At 47.5% G+C, this 23,550-nt stretch overlaps 1 protein-coding gene and 1 long non-coding RNA gene across 5 annotated transcripts in view; one reads left to right on the top strand and one right to left on the bottom strand.

The window, feature by feature from the left end:
* Positions 1 to 3,515, bottom strand: part of HPF1 (histone PARylation factor 1) — a 40,424-nt gene extending 36,909 nt beyond the window's left edge. Inside the window, exons 1-2 of the mRNA XM_088448461.1 lie at positions 3,305 to 3,515; positions 606 to 771 (exon numbers count right to left, since the gene is read on the bottom strand). Coding sequence (XP_088304587.1) covers positions 606 to 771; positions 3,305 to 3,403 — 265 coding nt within the window. The 5' untranslated portion in view covers positions 3,404 to 3,515. The remainder of the gene's footprint in view (positions 1 to 605; positions 772 to 3,304) is intronic.
* On the top strand, positions 3,489 to 23,045 carry LOC148539714 (uncharacterized). Of its 4 annotated transcripts, XR_015869907.1 has the most exons (6): positions 3,489 to 3,552; positions 16,730 to 16,818; positions 17,628 to 17,827; positions 20,031 to 20,138; positions 20,687 to 20,866; positions 22,817 to 23,045. It is a non-coding gene; the product is annotated as an uncharacterized LOC148539714 (long non-coding RNA). The 4 variants fall into 4 exon arrangements; XR_015869904.1 differs by having other exon boundaries at positions 20,031 to 20,866; XR_015869906.1 differs by having other exon boundaries at positions 17,677 to 17,827; positions 20,031 to 20,866.
* Positions 23,046 to 23,550: the final 505 nt, after the last annotated feature.

Consider the following 23,550-nt stretch of genomic DNA (forward strand, 5'->3'; position numbering starts at 1 on the left):
GTGGAGAACCAGGGGCCTAGCGTGGCTTTCAGTTGTGGCCCCATTCTGACTTATTGTTATCAAGCAGAGAATAAATCTATCAGCACATAGGAGGGTGGTCAGGCAGTGCAACCAATCAGAGGAGGAGAAGGAAGCAGTACATTCCGCGTCAGGTACCCTCCCTCTTTCTTCTGCGGCTCGGCTGCGCAGGTATTTTCAGGCACATGAGGCAGGGCTGAGGGGCAGTTAGGTGTGTTTTAGAGTTATGAGGGACCTGAGGCTTGTGGTGGCATTTTGTGACAAGTGGGGTCTGAAGGCATATGGGGTTATTTTGGAGCAAGGTAGATGCATGAGGACAAAGCCCTTAAAGTATATTTGTTTGCATGTCACTGTTCTGAATTGTAATCCAGATTATAGCCACTGCAGCATATATTCAAATTATATAGCCAATGTGGCCCTAAAAAGGATTATTAGAAATTGAATTAAATTTGACTATGATCTTTTCCATTTCCCTATGCACACCTGACTGCTCTAATAAAGTGCTACATGACTAGAGGATATTTTACTCTGCTGCATAAAAAAAAAAAAAAAAATGTATACCCTTTAATTATTTTATTTTTCTTTACCACATGGTGCCTCTGGGTCAATCTCGGCACAAAAAGTCCAGAATTTATAGAAATCTTCTGGCATAGTAAGCTTATACAGGTGTTCCACCTCCTGCCGCAGGCTGACAGGTACATCTGACTGGTCAGAACGTCTTTTCTTGACATCTTCCTTCACTGTGTCGCCAGCCTATTATAATAAGAATAATAAAAAATAAGTCACACATTAAAATATCATCCTAGGGATGATGCTAAATATGCAGTCCTAGGCCAAAAGAAGCCCCTAACAGTTCAGTTCATTAAGATATGATGGGTATATACTATGGGGCATATTCAATTTGGAGCAAAAAGTCCATTGCCGGATTTTTCGCTGTCATTGGAGGTTTTCAGGTCGAAAACTTATCGCGCTCGTCCCTGCGTATTCAATTACAAATCGGCAAAAACGGGACCCGGCGAAAACGAATTTGGCGAAGTCCTGTCATTTTGGGGAAATCAGCCTGACCCCCCCCCCCCCCCCAAAAGATGCTCTGACATGGGGGTTCATTATGGATACCCCCGAATAGCCCTGCTAAAGGGACGTCGGGACTTTAAACGGTCTTCATAGCACCTGGCGCATACTTGGGGACACCCCCTGAGTCTATTTCGCTAGTTTAGAAGTTTGTCCACCAATTACTTTTTTTCGCCCTCAAAATTAAAGTACTTTTTTTTTTTTTTTTACATAGAATACCTTTAGGGGACTGTCTAAGTGGTGCAGGTTTTTTTTTTTTTTTTTTTTTAAGTCTGCACCCCAAAACACCAATTCTGCACTTTTTTACGCCACCTATTTATAGGTGATACTTTATCGCAGAGTCATACATTCACTTTTCGCACATGCGAAAAGTCAGACAAATTGAATACGGGGATAACTCAAATCAGCGAAAATGATGTCATCAGCAAAAAGGTTTAGCAGAGAACGGCTTTTCGCTCCAAACTGAATATGGCCCTATGTCTGTTTTCTGGCTTAGCACTGTGCTAATAGCCTCGTGGCCGGAACTTTAGACGGAGAATGCCGGTTCTTGTGATTAAACAGCCAGGTTAAATTAAGAGAACCGGCATTCTCCGACTTAACTTGTAAGTATCAGATTGAACAGCGCACTGAATTGAATAACTCCCGCTGAATTAAATCGCCCCAATACACTAAATGTCAAACTAATACAGTATTTTGCATCAATTACGTACCATGGGCAACCGTTATTTATTAGTCTGGATTTGGAAATCTCTCCTAAAGCACCTGGCAATTATGCTGGGTACATACCATACGACCCAGCCATGCAACGTACCGATACATCTCACACACCGTACACACTGCATGATCAGGTGTACGACGGCACGATGTATACATGCTGATTGTAACAGCACACGTCAACATCATTCTTGTGCAGAACAGCAGATGGGAAGATGCAGTGAACGACGGATTGGGCATACACACTATACGATGTGTAGTGTTCACTCTAGGTCCGGCGGGAGGCAGGACCCAGAGTTAGGGCACTTTTGCGCGCGTCCGAAAAGGGGGCGTGTCTGTATGACACGTCCCCTTTTTGTCACTCCTGGGGGCGTGCCCGGAACTAACAGACTTGCCGGGCAGCCCCCAAGCGCTGCGGTCACTGTGAATGGATGCCGGGCGCATGCGTCCGAGGTCTATTCACCGGCTGTGACCGCTGCGCCGCCGTTTTGACCACCCGTGGGACACAGCAACCCGCGGGTGGAGGCAGAACCCGCAGGCTGTCTCAGCGGGCCGCCGCGCTGGAGGGGAGGGCGCGTTCTGCACTTCAGAAATTGGGCAGGGCGCGGTTCCCTGCTAAAACAGCCTAGCGGGAACACTAGATGTGTACAATATAACATTCCAATACGCGGCAGAACAATATATATCATACCATACATCAGATAGTGTGTAGTTTGGGAATAAAATGTCACATCCAAATTGTCAATTTGTATTTGGTCAGAAGTTGCATATAATGTAAATTATAGAGTGCGCCCGACAGGGACACTTTATAGAGTGCGCCCGACACGGACACTTGGAAATTCCCAGTGCCACTACAAGTTCCCATTATGCCAACGGCCTTCCGAGACAAGTCACAGTAGGGTATATGGCCAATCCGCTCCTGGCATTTCTTGTAGTGAGTTCCAGAAGCCAAAGCTTCCTATAAGACACACAAGCCCAGAACAAGCTTCATTCGGAGATGTGGGTCATACAGACACAAGCGTGGAAACGTCAGACTGTATCATAAACAAAGGACACCGCCACCAGTAGGGGATTGCTGGACACAAGACATGTAACATGCTGGGTGGTGGAGTGGGGCATTGCAATAGGTAACATGCTGGGTGGTGGAGTGGGGCATTGCCATAGGTAACCTGATGGTGCTGCTGCTGCACTGTAGGTATATGCACAGTATATGATACGCTGTCACCCACCTGTATGGCACAGATTCGTTCTTACTCATTACCTTTATTTTCACATAGGGTAAAACAAATCACATTTTACGGCTATAGGCAAAGGCGGCGCATAGAGTGATCACGAACTTTACAGGCAAACTAATGCCGCACTACAGGTCCCAGCACACCCTGTCAGCAGCTGTGTTTCACATGACCTGCAGGAGCACAGCATACTGCCAGAGCCCGGTGCAGAGTACGGCAGGCTCTCCTTTATTATCTCCCGTATTGCCACCGCGGACTGTCCCCCTCACCTGCCGTTCGGCTCTCGGTGCTCTTTTCCCGCCTCCCGCCATCTCCGCTGCTCTAGTCCTACTGCCCCGCCGCGCGCCGCCGGCTCCCCGTGACGTCATCGCTGCAGCTCTGCTCTTGCCAGGCTCCGTCCCCCTGCGCGTACCCGCTTGCACCCAAGAGCGCGCACGTACAGCACCAGAGCGGCCCGTACGGAGGTCACATGGTCCCTGAATGGGGAAGGCGGTGGATGCCTGGTAGCGCTAGGCCGGTATATAGATAAACTTTGCTTGAGGTTTCACATCACATTCCCGACATACGCCGTTTCCATGAAGGTTGTCAGACATCATTATAAATGGCGCCGTTAGCGGCAGTGCCAGGCTATGCTGTGGTAGAATGCGGATGCTCATGCTGCGGAGGCATAACCTGTATACAGTTCTGTAGCCGCATTTACGGCTCATCATCCTCTTCCTCACCATTAGAGGGTGGTGTGGTACAGCCAGTACTTACTGGTATGTGACTGGCGTGTGCATTGTCCTTACATGTATTATGTGTAATAGATGAGAGTGTTATTTGCAGTGCTCTGGAGAATGCGCTGTAAAAATTAATAGATGCACATATGGGAGAAAAGCTGGCCACACAGACGATTTTCTGCACGATTTCGATGCATCGGAACGACTTAAGGTGCATACACACTAGACGATATGCTCCCTGAGCGATATCGTCTAGTGTGTCCCCGGCAGGCTGTGCTCAATGTCGTTCATGACATTGAGCACAGCCGCTGAACGATATCATTAGCGATATCGTTCAGCGCCGGGCTCTCTCACCCATTCCCTGACATGCAGCAACCTGACGAGGTCGTCAGGTTGGCCTGCATGTCAGCCCGATGAACGAGGATGACGAACGACCCGCGGGAACGCGCGTCGTCGTCATCGTTCATCTTTTTTGTGTTAAAAATGGACGATAAAGTGGACGACTGAACGATAACGATATCGTTATCGTTCAGTCGTCCACTTTAATCGCCCAGTGTGTACGCACCATAATCGTCCAAATTTGTGTAAATCGTTGTGTTTCTAGGAGCGATAACATCCGCGGGTCGTCGTCGCTCGTCGTATCTTCAGATCTTCCCTACTGCCGGGAAGATTTGTCAATCTCGTTAACGAGAAAAGGTCGTTTGTCAGATTGCACAGTTTATACAAGATATGGTTTGTCTGGGAGTGCCGGTGAGTTCCCGGGGGAGTTCAGTGGAAATCGTTGATGGCATTGCATCTTTTGTGAGTCGTCTAGTGTGTGGCCAGCTTTACTGTTAACCCCTTTGTTATACTGACCTGATTCAGAGTTGCTGTAAAACCGAGTGTAATGTTCAGATGTTACTAAGGACCAGGTTCGAATAGATCAGAGAGGTAAGCTGGGTGAAATGTGTTTCCCTTTTTATCGGACACAACGACAGACACATTTGCAAGGTACAACGCAATTTTATTATGCGAGAAACAAATGACACATAACAGTACATTTGGTACATTATTATCTCAGCTTTCCTTATGAGGCTTGTAACAACACTTGCAACTCAATGGCAACTTATTAAAACAACTAGGTTCTGCAAAGATACCAAACTCCTGGTTATAACAAACACCATGCAGCATTATAGGAAAAATAGGGATTTGCATACACTTTTGCGGCTGTAGCAAACAGTCCAGCATTAGAGAGAAAAATGGGATCTGCATACACTTTTGCAGATTTATCAAACATAGTCCAGCATTAGAGAGAAAATAGGGATTTGCATACACTTTTGCAGCTGTAGCAAACCGTCCAGCATTAGAAAGAAAATAGGGATTTGCATACATTTTTACGGTTTTAGCAAGCACATTAACAAGAAATACATTTCTTTTTAGAAACCATGGACAGATGATCACATAGACATGACGTTACACGCGTATATTACTACAAAATATTGGCAAAGATAAAAATAGATCTCAGCGGGGCAGATAAGTACACGCAACTCTGTTAACTTTCAGCCTAAAGCTGGGTACACACTAGCTGATCAATTGATCGGCCAAAATACCTCCTGCCCACCGGTGTGTAAAGACGATATGTCTGTGAACGGTATACAATCGGGAAGCCGGCTGCCTTAATACCGGCAGCCGGCTTCCCGAGTTATATCCCGGCGAGGGTGAAAGGCCGGGCGTCTAGATGTAGACGCCTGACATTTCCCCGACGCCGGGAGACCGGCGCCCGGCATACCAATTGAAGGGATGCCGTGAGCGGACAGCCGCAGGGGGGGAAGGGTTAGGTTTAGGGCACCTGGGGGGGACTTAGGGTTAGATAACCCCCCCGGGAGGATTAGGGTTAGGCACCCCCGGGGGGGACTTAGGGTTAGGCACCCCCCCGGGGGACTTGGGTTTAGGCAGCGGGGAAAGGGGGGATTAGGGTTAGGCACTTGGGGGGGGGGGGGGGGGGGAGGTTAGGGTTAGGCACCCCTAAGGAGGGTTAGGGGGTTAGGTTAGTCAAAACTTACCTATCGACGACCGGGATTTCCAGCGCTGTCGGGCTTCCGCTGCTGGGAACTCTGCTTTGGTCAGCCAGGCGCTGCCGGGAATCGAACCGCCGATTCCCTGTGAACAAAGTCGTTCACAGATATGTCTGTAGATCCCCCGAACACATGCAGCGGCAGTTGCGGGTCTGCCCCCTGGCCAGCGAGGCCCGCGGCTGCTGATAGATGATGGTTCTTCAGTGTGTATGAACGACCATCATCTACAGACATATCTGCAGATCACTCGATCTGCAGATATATCTGTCAGGTGTGTACCCACCATAACACTATAGCAAGAAGTTAGCCCAAAGTGAAACATAAATGAATAAACACCCTCATGAAATGCTATCTTAAAATTCCATTTCATAGCAATAGTCATCCTGACATTGACGAATTTTGAGAAATGCAAAACAGTGCATTTAAATAAGAATATCGGTGGTCTATTTAAGCAAACATAAACATGTTTCTTTTGAATTGTAGCTTCTTACAATCTCTCAAAAATAAAAAATGCAATAGCAAACTCCTACAGAGGTACCCACAGCAGTACTTAGGGTGCAAGGAACAATAGCCTAACCCAGCGTTTTTCAACCACTGTGCCGTGGTACACTAGTGTGCCGCGTGTGGTTGCCAAGTGTGTGCCGCGGTGGTCAGCTCAGCGCATTTGTATTGTAGTGTGTTTTATTCCTGTGGATGCCAATGTAGTGTGTTTTATTCCTGTGGAGGCCCCTATGTGTGTATATTTTTATGTGGGGCGCCAATGTTTGTTTTTCCATTAGTCACAAACAGTGCATATCCAGATTGTGTGCCTTGGCAATTTTAAAATCTTGTGTATTGTGTCTCGAGTTGAAAATCACTGGCCTAACCTAACAGCAAAGGGGTGGGGTGAACCTCCTACAGAATGCTCATACCTAACGACACACAGTAACTGCAGCAAGGAGCAGCCTGTACCACAAAGATATGGACACCAGGGATAAGAGGATCCCCAAGGATGACTACCCTCAAACTAAAAGGAACGGACACAAAACTTCCCACTAGTCAGTTTAGAAAAATTTAACCAGGGGGCTCTAACCACCGTGGCTCCTCCCCGATCGGCACAGCTTTTTACTGTGTTGTAAGATCACCAATGCTGACCACCCCACCGGGCTTTGCTCTGCCTCCTCAGGGTCCGGGCGCACTCCACTCCCTCCAGGGACTGGAGCAGCAAAGGGCCTACCAGGGTCCTCCATTTCTCTGGCCCCGGTACAGGCATTCTTCTTCAGGCAGCGGTTCTCTTCCCCAGCAGGCAGACATCCTCTAGGATAGCAGTCAGCAGATGGATCTGAATAGCGGACACTCCTTCCCAGCGGGTCTTCCCCTTTATGTCATGCAGCAATTCTTCCTCTCACAGTCAACGGCACTAACGTGTTTGTCTCAGCGGTTCTCCAGTATCTATACCCACTGAGGCTGGTTCTTCTCCTCCCGGACACAACTCTCTCAATGCTGGCAGAGGACCCTCGGGTCCCTCTTGAGACTGCCGTCCACGCAGTGCCTGCAGCTGTTCTGTCTTCCAGTCACAGCGTCCTCTTCTAGCAGCAGCACTCTGATGGGGCTCTCTTAGCGGGGTCTTCTGAAGACTGCGAGATCCCGTCTCACTGCTGGGTCCTCTGTGCTGGGGTCTTCCAGCTGCGATCCTCACTGTGCTGCCCTTGCGCCGCTCCCTGGCACTACAGGAGCCGCTTTCTTCAACAGGGGTCCTCCTGGGTCTATCACGTCGGGGTCCTCTGCGCCGGGGCTGTCCAGCAGGGATGCTCTCTGCGGGGTCCTAACCAGGGCCGGATTAAGGGGGGGGGGGCGCGACAGGGGCGGTTGTCCCGGGGGCACCACACACAGAGGCGCCCCCACCCCTAGAGCACGCGGGGGGGGTTCTGGGCAAACCCAAAGGTTGGAGAGATTGGCCGTATAACACAAGACACGCATGTTGCCTGGCTGTGCTGTATTTATCCCAGGGCCATAGTCATATGGCAGGCTGTCAGCTGTGCTGCACAAGCAGTATGCTATGCTCCAGCCCGGAGAGAGACAATAAGCCATTCAATCACCATCGCTGAAGTGGGGGCGGAGCCAATATGACAAGCCCCGCCCTCATATGACCCGCGAATCGTGGCATTACGACGTGAGGAGGCGGAGCCTTATGAAGGGAACAGCAGCTGCATAAAATGTAAGTGTATGTATACTGTTTTATTGTTTATATATGTGTAAGTATGTGTTTTTGTGTATGTACTGTGTGTTTTTGTGTATACAATGGTATGGATGTGTTATTGTATATACAGTATGTATCCGTGTGTATATATGTGTTAGTGTGTGTATGTATATGTTAGTGTGTATGTACTGTATGTGTTTAAACTGTGTATATAAGTTTGCTACATGTATATAATATATATATGTGTGTGCGTGTTTATTAGACACGTGTGTGTGTGTGTGTGTGTGTATATATATATATATATATATATATATATGTGTGTGTATATATATATGTGTGTGTGTATATATATATTACACACACATGTGGAAAACCTCCTCAGAGAATCCTGCCCAATGGCACCTGTTCCTGGATGGGGGCTAAGCTGCCGCTGATATGTGTTTTGAATGCAACAGTGCAGTCAGCGCTGCTGCATAGAACGCAGAGCGGCTCCCGAGTCCCCTCATCAGCATCACGTGATATATCATGTCTGTGACACTGATCCCTGAAGTCTGGCTTCAGGAGTCATTCTGCGCTCTATGCAGCAGCGCTGACTGTGCTGCTGCATTCACAACACAGAGCAGGAAGGTGAGTAATCAGAAGGGGTAGGGGTAGGCTCCATGTGGCGGGGAGGGGGGTAGGCTCTGTGTGGTTTGGTGGTGCTCCCCACAGCTTAGTTGCTCCAGGGCCCCCACGAGCCTTAATCCGGCCCTGGTCCTAGCGCCGGCTTGCCACAGCAGGGATCCTCTTCACTGTGGCCATTCCTCTGACGGTGCCACAGCCGCTGACCCCTGGTCCTCTCTGCATCGGCATCATCACGGCTCAATCACCCTCCATCGCTTCCCCTGCCGGTAACCCACAAGTCCTTCCCTGCTTACATGGCTGATACAGTGGCTCCGTTTTTTCCCATCCGAGAGCTCTCCACTCCCTTACACTGCCTTCTCTTATAATTGTGGCCGGCTGACCCGCCTCAGCTCCCCAGCCCCTGGGGACTTTTGCCTAGCGACCCTGGCCACCAATAGATAACAAGGAATTTTCCCGGGTTGAAGTAGTCACTAGTTGCAGGGTCCAATCTGCCAGGGCTGCGTAGGCTCACAGACAGCCTGCATGGGGGTCACTAAAAGTTCAATCTCTGCTGCCATAGGGATACCTAGGGCATGTATAGATATACAGTATATAAAAAAAATTGACTGGGGCTGCAGGACACCTAAGCGAACCCCTAACTTACTAAGGAATAATCCCATAACTATGGAGGTACCACACAAGTAAACCGGAATAAATTCAACAGCAGACAGTTCAAGGAATGTTTTCAGAAGTGTCGCAAGGACTTTGCTGGTCACTAAGGATGGGAATCGAATATTGAACATCGGAACCATTGAGGGTTTGGTTTAGTTTTTTAGCAATGAAGGTGAGGTCTATGCTGTGTTTCCCAACATCGGTTCTCAAGGCACACTAACAGTTCAAGTTTTAATTATATCCATTCTTGAGCACAGATGGGTAAATCAAAATAACAGAGTAACTCATTTTCACCTGTGCTCAAGTATGGCTATCCTTTAAATCTAGACCAGAGGTTCCCAAACTGTGCCATTACAGTACAGGTTTTAAGGATATCCATTCTTGAGCACAGGTGACTTCATTAGTAGGTCAATCAATATGCTTTAAGAATCTGGCCACAAGCATGGATATCCTTAAAACCTGGGGGTCTATTCACTAAGCCGTGGAGAGAGAGACAAAGTACCAACCAGTCAGCTCCGAACGGTCACTTTACAGTGTTTTAAATATGACAGGAGCTGATTGGTTGGTACTTTATCTCCAAGGCTTAGTGAAAAGACCCCCTGGACTGTAATGCAAAAGTTTGGGATCCTCTTACCTAGGAGGGAATTCAATTATTTGTCTATGCGCACTCCCATTTTTTGCACCGTCCAGTTACAAAAACGCATTTGCATGAAAACTTCTTGAAGTAATTCGCAAATGCGAAAACTTTGGCAACAGATTGCAGGATATGCATTTTTCTGCAAAAAATTCGCACCTGGGAAAACTTTTTCACGATGGTGATCTGAGGTAGCGTCTACGGATGCTGCGCCCGGATCGTACGTGCAGGGGTTGTGTATTTCCTACAGACGCCTCCTGCTGGGCAAAAAGCACCCTGCCCTCCAGGAGGACGGCAAAAAGCGCCCTGCCCTAACAGCCTGTGGGAGCCGTTCTCACCCGCGGGACGCAGTGTCCCGCGGGTGGACAAACATGCGGTGACCCGGTCACCGCCGGAGAATAGACGCCGGGCGCATGCGCCCGGCATCTATTCTCCCTTTCTGCAGCGCTTGGGGGCTGCCCGGCATGTCTGTAAGCGCCGGGCACGCCCCCAAGTATGATGAAAAGGGGACGTGTCTTATAGACACGCCCCCTTTTCATGACCACGCCCCCTTTTCGGGCGCGCGATTGCCCCCTCTAGCTCCGGCGCCCTGCCTGCCGCCGGAGCTAGAGGGAACACATATATATATATTAAAAAAATTTGTTTGGCCCGGTACTCCTGTTACAGTGATTGAGGCTGCTTCGGTGCCCTCCATGCCGTAGGTAATAGAGAAATAATCAGCGACACTCAGTGTTGATTTAAGCTTATATTGTTTCTAAACACCAGTGTTTCAGGGCAAATACACCCTTTTATCTAGGTGAGCTGTGTTTCCTGGAAGAGCGTCAGAGCGCAGTATCTAGTGGGTGGAGTCCTGTGACCTGATGCTGTATGGTTTGCAAGGAAGGTATAGGAGGACAGATATGAGAGACAGTGAGGGAGGCAGTGTCGGACTGGGTTATAAGGGCTCACCGGGGAATGCAGTGGTAAGGACCCAAGTTTAAGGGGTGTGGCCAGCTACAGGGAGTATGGACAGCCACCATAGAAATACTTGGCCAACCATTAGAGAGGACATGCAAAGAACATGGCCACTTTATAAAGGAAAGGACATGGGTGTGTCAGGACCAGTGGCGGCTCCAGAGGTGGGGCTGCAGCGCAGTCCAAAATTCAAATAGGTGAGGCACACCAACTGCCAGTAGGTCTTGGCTGAAGATGTTTGGGGTGGCTCCCCTATATGAATTTTGGACTTGTGCTGCAGCCCCACCTCTGGAGCCTCCACTGGTCAGGACCACCCACTTTGGTTGGCAAGAGTGATAATCTTGGTGTAGTTTTTATGGAAACAAACCAAGCACCCAAGTTCATCCTGCTCCACCAAGTTACTTACACTTAGAGGAGGGGAAGGGGCCCTCAGGCAGTGGAGCCTTCTAGGGATTTCCCCTGTACACATGTGGGCCAGTCCGATCCTTGAGGGAGGTGAGGAAAACAGATGGGAGGTGAGGGGGACATAGAGTATATACACTTTTATATATAAATATATAGGACCATATTTAGCTTCAGAGAAGCAAAGAGACCAGCACACCACCATATAGATTACGTTGTATTTAACTAAGTAGCCATATTATATCATCAAAAATGTAAACATATCACACATATAGCAGCATAAACCAGCATGTTCCTTATCGGTGCCTTGTGCAGATATGTAGGAATACATCAGTGACCCAACGGCCATTTCAGTGGACATCCACCTTCCTCAAGGGCATAAGTATACTGATAAAACAGGCTACCTGATAGGGAGAAAGGCGTCAAATCAGTATATAGTCATTGGACTCACCTGCTACATTGTGGACGCCATCCTCCATGCGGGCCACAGAGTCCCAGAAGTCACCATTGGGAAGACAAAACAAAGCCCAGAAGCACTCATGCTAATGCATCACCAGGCCAAAGGGAGACATGGAACAGACGCCTAAACCGTGCTGCTTCCTGGTCCCCCAGAAACCGGCAGTGATTTGGCGTAACCATGACAACAGTGAAAACAAAACAAAATAGCCAGATTATACAAAGGAATATAAATAAGTAGAGATGTGCGCCAACCCTCGTGTTTTGGTTTTGGATCTGTATCTCCCCTGGTTTTGGATCTGAATCTGGTTTTGGATTTTTTTCCTTGGTTTGTTTTTCGGTTTTGGATCTTGATTTTTCTGAAAATATCATAAAACAGCTAAAATAACACAAAATGGGCCTGTCTTTGTTCCTACAGTATTATTAACCTCAATAACCTTTATTTCAATCAATTGAGACCACCTCATAATATTCTTTTAATCTAGTTAAGGCCAAAAGGTTGCATCCAGCTAGCTGGCTGACTAAGCTAAGCAACACAGTGGGTGGCACTAACATGTGGCAGTTCAGCTTGTAATTTCCAACACGGATACAGTGTGGGGTGGATATACCCATAGTGCACTTACTGTGACAGCAGTGTCGGCAGAGCGGGGTTGCTGACGGTGTCTCAGTACATGGAATGGCAGTGCTGCGGTGCTGGCAGTGTCCTCAGTGCAGGGTACTGGTGGTGTCTTCAGTGCAGGTTTGCTGGCTGTGTCGGCAGTGCAGGGGTTGCTGACGGTGTCCTCAGTACATGGAATGGCAGTATCCTCAGTGCAGGGTACCGGCGGTGTCTTCAGTGCAGTTTTGCTGGCTGTGTCGGCAGTGCAGGGGTTGCTGACTGTGTCCTCAGTACATGGAATGGCAGTGCCTCAGTGAAGGGTACCGGCGATGTCGGCAGTGCGGGGGTGCCAGCGGTGTCCTCAGTGCAGGTTTGCTGACTGTGTCGGCAGTGCAGGGGTGTTCTCAATGCAGGGTGCTGGCGGTGTTGGCAGAGCTGGGGTGCCAGCGGTGTTCTCAGTGCATGTGTGCTGCCAGTGTAGGCAGTGCAGGGGTGCTGGTGGTGTACTCAGTGTGGGAGTGCCGGCAGTGTGGGGGTCGCTAACAGTGTCCTGAATACGTGGGGCAGCAGTGCAGGAGTGTCGGCAGCTGGGAATGTCGGCAGCGAGGGGTGCCGGCGGTGTCAGGCAGCGGGGGATGGCAGGCACCATCTTCTTTTGCTTCCTGTGTGTATATTAAATGGGCTTAACGCTGATTGGCTGAGAGTCAATCAGCGTTAAGCCCGCTCAATACAAAACCTCACGATCCAACAGCGGGATCGCAAGGTTTTGCCTCTGGTGAGGGATCCGGGGCAGGCAGGGGTATCCGAGCTTGGCTCGGATCGCCCCGGATCCCCAAAATTCGGGTGGGTCCGGTTCTCTGAGAACTGAACCCGCTCATCCCTACAAATAAGCATATAAATATATAATAAAGGCCAATTCTAACAAAATCTGACAGGTGTCAACCATCCCCTTGACAGAGGATGACAAAAATACTACTCAAAAAAGAGAAAAACAAGAAAAAAACACATAAAAACACTAACTGCAGGATAATATCCCATCGAAACACCCAAAAATTAACTCAATTTGCAAAATATATAAAATTTTATGGAATACATGCGGCCGGCGGTTCAAATCCCAACAGCTTCAGACCGGCAGGGGTGAAAATCCTGATCGTCCAAGGTAAGTATTTGCTAACCTAATTTTACCCCCTAACCCTCCCTTAGGTGTGCCTAACCCTAACCTCCCCCACCAAGTGCTTAAACCTACCCCCCTTTCCCGCCGCCTAAACCTAAGTCCCACAGGGGGGTGCCTAACCCTAATCTTCCCCCGGGGGTGCCTAACCCTAACCCCCCCTTCCCCTGGCCTAAACCTAACCTCCCGGAAACCATAAACCAGGGCTGGCTAGACATGGTGGAAGGGGGGGGGTTGTTTAGGCGCAGGGAAGGCTGGACATTATTGGGGGGACATTAATGGGGGGGCACAGGGCAGGGAAGGCTGGACAAGCGTGGGCACTGGCCTGGGAAAAGTGGACTGGGGTGGCAAAGGGCAGGGAAGGCTGGTTGGTCTGGGGGGGCAAAGGACAGGACTAGGGGAGAGGCATTGCAGAGAAGGCTGGCTGGCTGGGTGCCGCAGTGAAGACTGGCTGGACTGGGGCAGGGAAGACAGACTAGCTGGCTGGACTAGAGTTGAAGAGGGGGCGCAGGGAAGGCTGGCTGGCCTGGGAGGGCATAGAGAAGGCTGGCTAGACATTTGAACTAATAGAGTCGACCGTGAGCCAATCACAGCTTGTGAAACAGCAGCCAATCGCAGCCGGCTCCATAGTTAAAATGTCACAGCGCCAATGCTCTTCCTCGCATCTTCTGCCATGAAACCCCTGGCAATGAGTATGATGGAACCCAGAGCATGAAACCCCTGACAATGAGCATGGAATCCAGAGCATGAAACCCCTGACAATGAGCATGGAATCCAGAGCATGAAACCCCTGACAACGAGCAGGTAATTTAAAAGTAATTGCAAGCCTTACTGTGGGTCATAAATTGGTGTCAGGGGCATAACTGTGTGTGGCATAATGTGTAATGGGCATTACAGTGTGTGGCATATTGTGTAATGGGCATTACAGTGTGTGGCATATTGTGGAATGGACATTACAGTGTGTGGCATAATGTGTAATGGGCATTACAGTGTGTGAAATATTGTGTAATGGGCATTACAGTGTGTGGCATAATGTGTAATGGGCATTACAGTGTGTGGCATATTGTGGAATGTCCTATAGGGAGCGCTATAGAGATGCAATAGTTTTTCACTTTCTATATTGTGGAATGGACATTACAGTGTGTGGCATAATATGTAATGGGCATTAGAGTGTGGAATGAGCATAACGGTGTGTGGCATAATGTGTAATGGACAGTACAGTGTGTGGAGTAATGGTCATTACGGTGTGTAGCATAATGTGTAATGGGCATTACAGTGTGTGGCATAATGTCTAATGGCATTACAGTGTGTGGCATAATGTGTAAGGGGCATCACTGTACGGAGGAAAAATGACAAATAATGTAAGGGGCATGAATCAGGAATTTTTTTTTGCCTGTGGTGGCCAATGTCTGGGTGTGCAGATTGCAAAACTGGGGTATAAGGTAGTCTTTTCCTGCAAGGCCACGCTCCTTGCAGCGAGGACCCCCACTTTTTTGGAGTGCGTGTCGTATGTCTATGGCGGGTGGGGGCGCATTTTTAACTGTTTGCACTGGGAGCCAAATTGCATAGAAACCCACCTACCAACATGCCATGGTGGGGGCCAGAAACTTTTTTTGGCAGGGGGAAGTAAAAATGTATAGTTACACCGCTACCTTTGGTCTATACAGGTAGCTGTTTTTGTAATAGAGGAGTGATGCACCGTTTTGCCAATATACAACATCTGGCGAGGACATTGTCTTAGACCACATATCTGCTCTCACAGGTCATGCAATGTAGTGTGTAAGGGTATCTCTCATGACCAAATAGCAACACAGCCGCTACATCAAAATGCACCTTTCGTCAAGGAAAGCCAATTGCTGTTTACTTTACCAGGGCTAAGTCACCAAGTCCTTTTAGTTCCAGGTGCGTTTATATGCAAAAAAGGTATTATTCTCTATCAATGGTACATGTACCCCCAGGGGTAGCTAATACATAATTCAGGGGTAAAAGGGTAATGGAACTATTACACTGAAAATAACATTTGAATGTATTATTAAACACCAAATCTTTTTAAAAACTAACAGAAAGTATTATGCAAGATATAAATCTGTAAGTGGCTGCCTGCTATGCATTTACACACAGGGCAGTAATGGACACCTTTATACGCTTACAGTGTCGCATGTGCGGCCCTCTAACCTACATAAGGGGCGAGCATTACCTTTAGTTTCAGTAATAATTGTAAATTACATGTAAAGAAAAAGTCGCCAGTCTGTAATAACTGGTCGGGTACGGGATGCCGGCGCTCAGCGGCATCAACTGGGTTAGAATGCCGACAGCTACCGGTAAGTACCCTAACCATACACCTAAATCTCCCCCTGCAGCCTAAACCTAACCCCCCCTCACTACAGCCTAACCCTCCCTAGTGCCTAACCCATACTTGCCAACTACTTTCAAATAGTAGCAATCTCCCTGACTCCCTGAAGAGTCTAGTAGTCTCCCTGATTGCACCTTTCCCCCATTATGTAGCTGTTATATTTAAAAAAATACAGAGATATAAACATTCAAATGGGATCATTAGTATTTCCCTGCATTGGTTATAAGGCACAATGATCCCTATGGCTACATGCATTTTCTGAAAAGTATCAGTGTGTTTTCATCAACAAATAGATCTTACTAATTGCTTTGGGGCTCATTTACATATGGATGTATATCAATTATGTCACGCCCCTCAAATGTAGCAGTACATGCCCACTTTATCACCGCACTTATGGGTGGTGCTTTCACAATCTCCCTGAAATGCTTTTTCAAATGTAGGCAAGTATACCCTAACCACTTATCCCAATACTTACCGTCAGGATGTCAGAGGTCGGGATGCTGGCGCCGGGATTCTGACTGGTGTCGGGATTCCGGTGCTGGCATCCCAACCGCTGGGAACATAACTACATCCTATCAGCAGGGTTTTATATAAGTTAAATGTCAAGCGCTATAAAACACAGGTTCTATGTGACTTCTGAGTCAGCAGAATCTCCTCTAGCCTGTGACAGTGAGGATGAGGCATGAAGAGGCACAACACTGCAGAAAGGTTTCCCGATGTCTCTGTGTTGCACTTGTGTTATTAATGAGTGTAGGTGAAAACTAAGTTTGCATTTAGAATTTTCACTAGAATCAAAATAAGTGCTTCTGCTTTAGCCACCTGTAATTTCTCACCTCCTCTTATGCAATTGCATCAGACCATTGATATTACTCTTTTTTTTTTTTTTTTTTTCTAACCAGATCTGCTGGATGCTGTAGCCGGAGAAAACAGTTTGGTGGCCCCTGTTTCACCTATCCTGGAGCAGCTGCCTAGGAGAAATCTAGTAGAGGTAACTTGTGTTTATGCGCTAACCCTTTGTTAGAAGAATGTGTGATTGAGATGACTGCTTGTACACCTGCCAGCAATTATTGCAGCAATATTTGACTTGCATGTACAGACGACAGAGGATGTAGCTAGTGAGCCGCGGGAGCGCGCATCGTTAGTGAAATAGTGCGTACACACTGAATGAATTAAAGAATTTGTCATAACGATTGGTCGTCATCGGCAAATTTGTTTAAAATGTCATCTAGTGTGTACCCGGCTTTATATTTGCACTGTGCATACATCAGGGGACATGAGGAAATGTATTCAGAGGTAACATCAGAGACAGGAGTATAACGAGCCTCATTCCAGTTATTGGGATGTAACTATATGCTCTTTTGATAAATGCAGGGGCAGCTCTAGACTCTTATTATATAGGGGATAGTTTAGAAATTCTATCAATGTAGTATTATAATGGCCACATGGATTACTATATTGGTCATACGAAGCGAGGGCTGACGTGTTTGATGAGACAGACATGCCTGGGCAAGCATGTCTGAAAACAAATAAATGAAGGTATTTGATAAATTCATCAACCACATGATCCGCCGACCCCTCCGCATGCTCCCTAAATGCCTCTCACACCCCCTCACGTGCCCACCTCCCACAGCCTCTTGGGGCCAAAGTACATAGCAGCATTGGAGAAGTATTGTATTAAGATCAAGGGATGAAGAAGGTACATTTTTGGGAACATAAAATAAACTTCAGTTCACAAACTAATTGTGTGTAATTTCTGTTATTCTCACTGTAACAAGCTTATTATTTTGTGCATTACAGACTCTGTTGCATGAGATGATCTGTGCATACCTCTGTGTCTAAAATACAGGATACCTCTGCTCACATGGAGGAATTTGCAAAGGAAAAGGAGCGAACAAACACCCTGCCTGGCGCTAATATAACTGTGAATATATAGTCAGGCATTAAGTCCATTTATGTGGGATGAGATGGGAGGCTATCTTACCAGCCAGCAATATGAGGTGAGATATTGGTCACATCCTGGTGACTAGTGGGCTTATATAGTCACATACATAATGTTCCCTTAGGCCTAGCACACACGTTACCATTAGGTTACATACCAGCCAGCAATATGTGGTAAGATATTGTCAGGATTCCTGGTGACTTGTGGGCTCATATAGTCAGATACATAAACATTCCCTTAGGCCTGGTACCACACACAGTGCACAGCATTTATCCCACTACTGCAGCCAGTAACATTGTCATTCTGAGTAACATTAGAGCCATATATATCATTAGTGCAGATCCCCATCCCAAAGCGGATAGGTATGAATGACCGCCAGACCTATGCCCGGCGGTTCAAATCCCGACAGCAGAATACCAGCAGACATCTAAATTCCGATCGGTAAGTACACTGCTAAACCCTAATCTTCTCTGACCACCCCCCCCACCCCGTAACCCTAATGCTCCCTTAGGGGTGCCTAACCCTAACCCCCCGGTCCCTGCTGCCTAAACCTAAGTCTCCTGGGGGGGTGGCTAACCCCCCCCCCCCCCTGGGGGTGCCTAAACCTGACCCCCCCCTTCCCCTACCCTAACCCTTCCGGGGGGTTGCCTAACCCTAAGTCCCCCCCGGTAGCCCCTAACCTAACCCCCCTGCGGCTGTCCGCACTCGGCGCCCGGCTTCCCTTCGTTCGGCATGCTGGGCGTCGGGCTCCCGGCGTAGGGATAATGATAGACGTCGGGATTTTGACGCCTATCATTAGTCCCTTGTCGGAATTAAACAGTCGGAAAGCCGGCGGTCGGCATTTCAACCATCGGCTTCCTGACTACATCCCTCCCAAAGTCAATATTCTCAGCTGGGCTGACAAATGATCAGGGGGTAAACATACTGTCACTGCTGTACAGGAGCTATTGTGCCAGAGTATGCCGAGCACATTATTGGATGGTCGCCATCCACACACTGTTCAGCAGTGGGCCACAACGGTCTGTGAAATTTGTCCTAGAGAAGTCTGTATACGAGTACGGGAAATGCCCTTTTATATGTCACAGTATGTGGGTTGGTGAGGACGGTTGCTGGGGAGCAGGGGAGAAATGGCTCAGACATGGCTGCTCAGCATCACAGTTACTAATCACACCTGGATTCTATGATGTACTATGTAACCTGGTGATATAAGGATGTATCATGGCTGAGGTCCAGGCGCTGTTACCCAACAGAGGATCGGGCTGTATGAAGGTCACACTGGTGTTGCTGTACATGATTTGTCTCTATGCACATGACGCCTAAAGGCTTTTACACTTATAGTCTGGGAATCAGGAGTCCTCAGTACTTGTCTGGTATCCTATATTTTCTATCATATATCTCTGGATTTCCCCATTTACAGTCACTGCCACCTGTATGTGTATGATGGACACTTGGTCATGCTGAATTATGACAGACTGTTTTCCAGTCTTGCTCTCTACTATGTCGGAAACCTTAGAAGTGCATCTTCAAATCTTCCCAACCAGCTCACTTGCTATAAGCACATTCAACTGTTAAGCCGCGTATCTACTTACTAATTAAACACTGATTGAACGATTACGACATCGTAATCGTTGAATCATTCATTAATCGTGCATAAATCAGGCAGTATAATGTCTGAAATGACCAGCGATGCACGCTCCCACTGGTCATTTCCGACATCAATCGTCGCCTGAACATGACGGTCAATCTGCCGATAACGACAGATCGGCCATGTTCGGGGATGAGGGAGGGTGCCTGTACTGAACTACATATCTTTCAGTGTAGGCACTACAGGGGATAAGGAACGACTGTACACTTAATCGTACTGTCGTTACCCCATCGGCAAGTGGGTACGCACCTTTACAATAGAGGTTCTTGGTGACTTTATATAATCTGGCGGGCAGATGCTTGCTGATAATCACTTGTTGTGTAATTGCCTCTCTCCGTGTATGAGGTGCTGTGCTCTGCCTCATCCTGTACTGTACACCACCATCGCTGGGGGCGCTCTGCCTCTTCCCTGTATTATACACCTAGGGCCTTCCTTTTCCTCACATTTCATTATATGATCAATAAAGCAACATAGGGTTTAAGACGTGTTCCAAAAAGACAATAGACTTATTGATGATACCATTTACATGACAGCAATTTACATGGCATGGCTGATTTGCCACTGTCCCTATGGAGTCTGTCTTATAACTCTCCCTAACTCTTATCATTGTGTTTAGTGAAGCTGTCATTATAGCCCTTCTCGTGCTGACCTGAGAATGCTACCTTGCCCTGAGGAGACCGGATCAGGCTGCCTATATCTGGGTGCTGTGTGTCCACACAAGCCGGTAACATGCCAAGAAACTGTTATGAAACACCAGAGTATTTGTAGAGCTACACCACAAAGGTCTTCTACCTATAACAACTGCCTGTTGTTCCCTTAGAGTAGAGTACACTTACCGGTACTTAGGATGCTGCCAGGTCTTAAAACTCATGACAATAGGAACTTATACAATATTGTGGTGATCGCAGAATAATTGGCTGGAGTAGTATTGACAAGGCAAAATATAAAGGAATAGGTCATAGATGCTGAAAGCACCTACACAGGGTAACTGCAGAGCAGTGCTGGTAATGTATATATTGCAAGTAGATGGTAAAACAGCAAATGTCGATAATCACTGAATAGCAGAGGTAACTTGCAACGATATACAACAGCAGAGTTGATAAACCCTTAGGAGCAGGATATAAAAGCTTGGAGATGGTAATTCAATAAAGAAATGCAGAGATTGCTCATGGGTGTAGAGACATGTTCCAGGTATCACTAAATGTCACCATTTGTATATATGAATCGGATTTTGGTATATATATGCTTTTTTTTATTTCTACTATTGATTAGATCTACCACAATATTTAGGAAGAGGAAACGCAAAAGGCACACTGGTGGCAATGCAACTGGTGTCACCTCTATATGAGGGGGATTATCAACTGGCCTCCATCTTCTAGGGCGAGATGGTGGTCGGTACATGAAGAGGTGTGCGGAGCGGAAATCAGCAAATGAGGGAGCCCCCTCGCCAAGGTAAGAAACATAATGATTCTTCTGAAGCTCAGACCACTAAGTTCTCTGGACCCAACTCTCTCTGGTCTCACCTAAGTGTGACTATATGCCACAATATCCTGTTACATTGCCTGTGGGTTAAAAATCCAGATAATACACATAGGGCCTGATTCACTATGGATCCATATTGCGATCGCAGCTGTGATTACGCACGCAGATCTGCTGCAAAAATATGCTAATGTTTGCAATCGCAAAGCTAGCATAGAGAAGCCCACTACCGCTTTTGCACATCTGTAAGACCTCGCAGACCTGCTTGTACATCGGTACCATCAAGTAACATGGGCCCCTCATGCACAATTACAACAGGTCTGACCTTACTCAGAAATTGCAACTCAAGCAATTGTACTCAGGCTGCGAATGCCGTCGCAGTGGCTTATTTATGAACGCCCAGGAAACGGCATTCAAACGAGCATGCACACCTGCGTTTATACAACCACTCCCCCATCACCCCCAAACGCTGATGTCCCGTCCCTCGATCTGTGATGGCTTTGTATCTGCGTAAGTGATCGAAGTGCTATCGCAATGCTTACTCTCGCACTGCGGTGCATACACATGCGCAGTACTGTACGCACCATCGGCCGATCTGCGTACACTGTTGCAGTTGCGATCCGTGATGAATCAGGCCCATAGGCCCCAAACAGGACAGGAACCACATTGAACAAATCACACCACTAGCATTGGGTGAGTGATGGTTTGGGGGCAGGTGCCATATGCCCATTTGTCTCAGCATAACGTCACATTTTAACTTTATACTTAGAATTCCTTGGTGCGTGCAAACTTAGCAACCGACACCAATGGAATGAATATATGATTATATGTAAAATGGGATGTAGTCAGGATACCAATGATCACAATACGACAGCGGCATCGCAACGATCAGAATTCCGACACATTCTAATTGTAAAGCGCTATATAAGACACTGTTAATAAAAATATTATAGCAGTAAGTATTAGGGTTAGGGGGAGCCTTAGGGTTAGGCACTAGGGAGAAGTAGAGGCTGCAGGACATGAGGATTAGGTTGCGGGAGGGGTGGGTTAGGGTTAGGCTGCGGGAGGGATGGGTTAGGGTAAGGGTTAGAATACTTACCTAAATCTGTTGGGATTTTGATTGTCAGGATGCTGCTGACAGTCGGTATTCTGACCATCGGCATCCCGTACCCAACCCATGTAATATATCCTGTAGAATATAACTTTATGTGTTGAGTAGTGATAATGGGCCTGATTCAGAGCCGCTCGTAAGCGGCCGCTCGTTCGCTCCGAGCGATGTTTGCCCAACTGCGCATGCGTACGGATCGTTATACGCATGCGCGAACCAGTCAGTGCGGTCGAAATTCATGTGCTCGCAAAGTAGCAAATGCCTGATAATTTGAGTGACAGAAAGAGGCGTATGTGGGTGGTAACAGGGGAAGGTGCTTGAAAACGGGGAGTGGAGATCCGATCGCAGGTGTGCTTAAAGGTCAAAACGGGCATTTTATGGGTGTGCATAATTAAAACAGCAGCGTCATTGAGCACGTCACTGGGTTATTTTATAGCCAGAACTGCTCGGAAAATTGTGGTAGCAAAAACCAACCACAAGAATAGCGAGCAGCTCATACCCTGGTCGATGTACTCGATTAATCTAATAAATAGTGGACATGACGTAGGATGCGAGCGGCCAGGGGGCGTATTTTTTCTAAAAACGACCGCAAGTTTTGATCGCTCGTTCAGACCTAGAGGCGTGAACAGACCGCAAAGAGCGAACGGTTGATTTGAATAGCCACCCCTATTTTCTGGACGAGCGAGCGCTAATTGCGTCCGGCTCTGAATCAGGCCCCGTGTCCCGTGATTTACCCGATAACTGTCAGTAAATATAGGAGGAACACCTCGCACAATACACTTGCTGTGTTTCTAATTGATACTTGTGTATTATAGGAACAAGAAGAACAAGGGCCTCTGACAATGCACCTGGCGAAGGGGCTCCACGCACACCTGCAAAGAGACAAGGAAGGGAAATGCTGTATAACACACTGATGGCCGCCCTGATTGTGCCTTTTATACTGGCTAAGAATTGAGATCTTCCAGACATCTTATGAAGAAACATATGTGATTGTTTATTCTTTAAGCACGGGCTGCTCTATATGCCTAATTTACAGATAGTAGTCGTGAGCTGTTGCTAATAAACATAATTTAGTATAACACTGGTTTGTTTATATGTATTTGTTCCAATCTGCAGAGTAACCTCTGCATGCTGTTCTGCGGTTACTTGCAGTCTCCATACTGCTCATTTGTACAGATGCGTGATTGAATCTGGGTGGCTTGCGCCAGGACTTCTGCATGCAATGAGGGAAGATAGGAGGCAGTAGAACTGCTGGAGGTGATGAAGGCGAGACCAGTAGGGAACAACTTGTTTACACTGGAAATTGAATTGGAACTGTAGTGGTAGAATCGGATAGGAACCGATGTAGAAGAATTAATGAAGCAGGATCGGATTGGAACCAATATTTGGAGACAATTGGATTGGATCCGATGTTTGGAGACAATTGGATGGAGACACCGATGTTAATTGTAGAACTGAATCGGTTTGAGACCGATGATTATGTACTGAAGTATAGGTTGGTTTGAGACCGATGGAGGTAGTTATGAACAAGTCTCTGTGGTAAAACCAG

The sequence above is a fragment of the Taudactylus pleione genome, unplaced genomic scaffold (assembly GCF_031769625.1).
Source record: "Taudactylus pleione unplaced genomic scaffold, aTauple2 ptg000021l, whole genome shotgun sequence".
Lineage (NCBI taxonomy): Eukaryota > Metazoa > Chordata > Amphibia > Anura > Myobatrachidae > Taudactylus > Taudactylus pleione.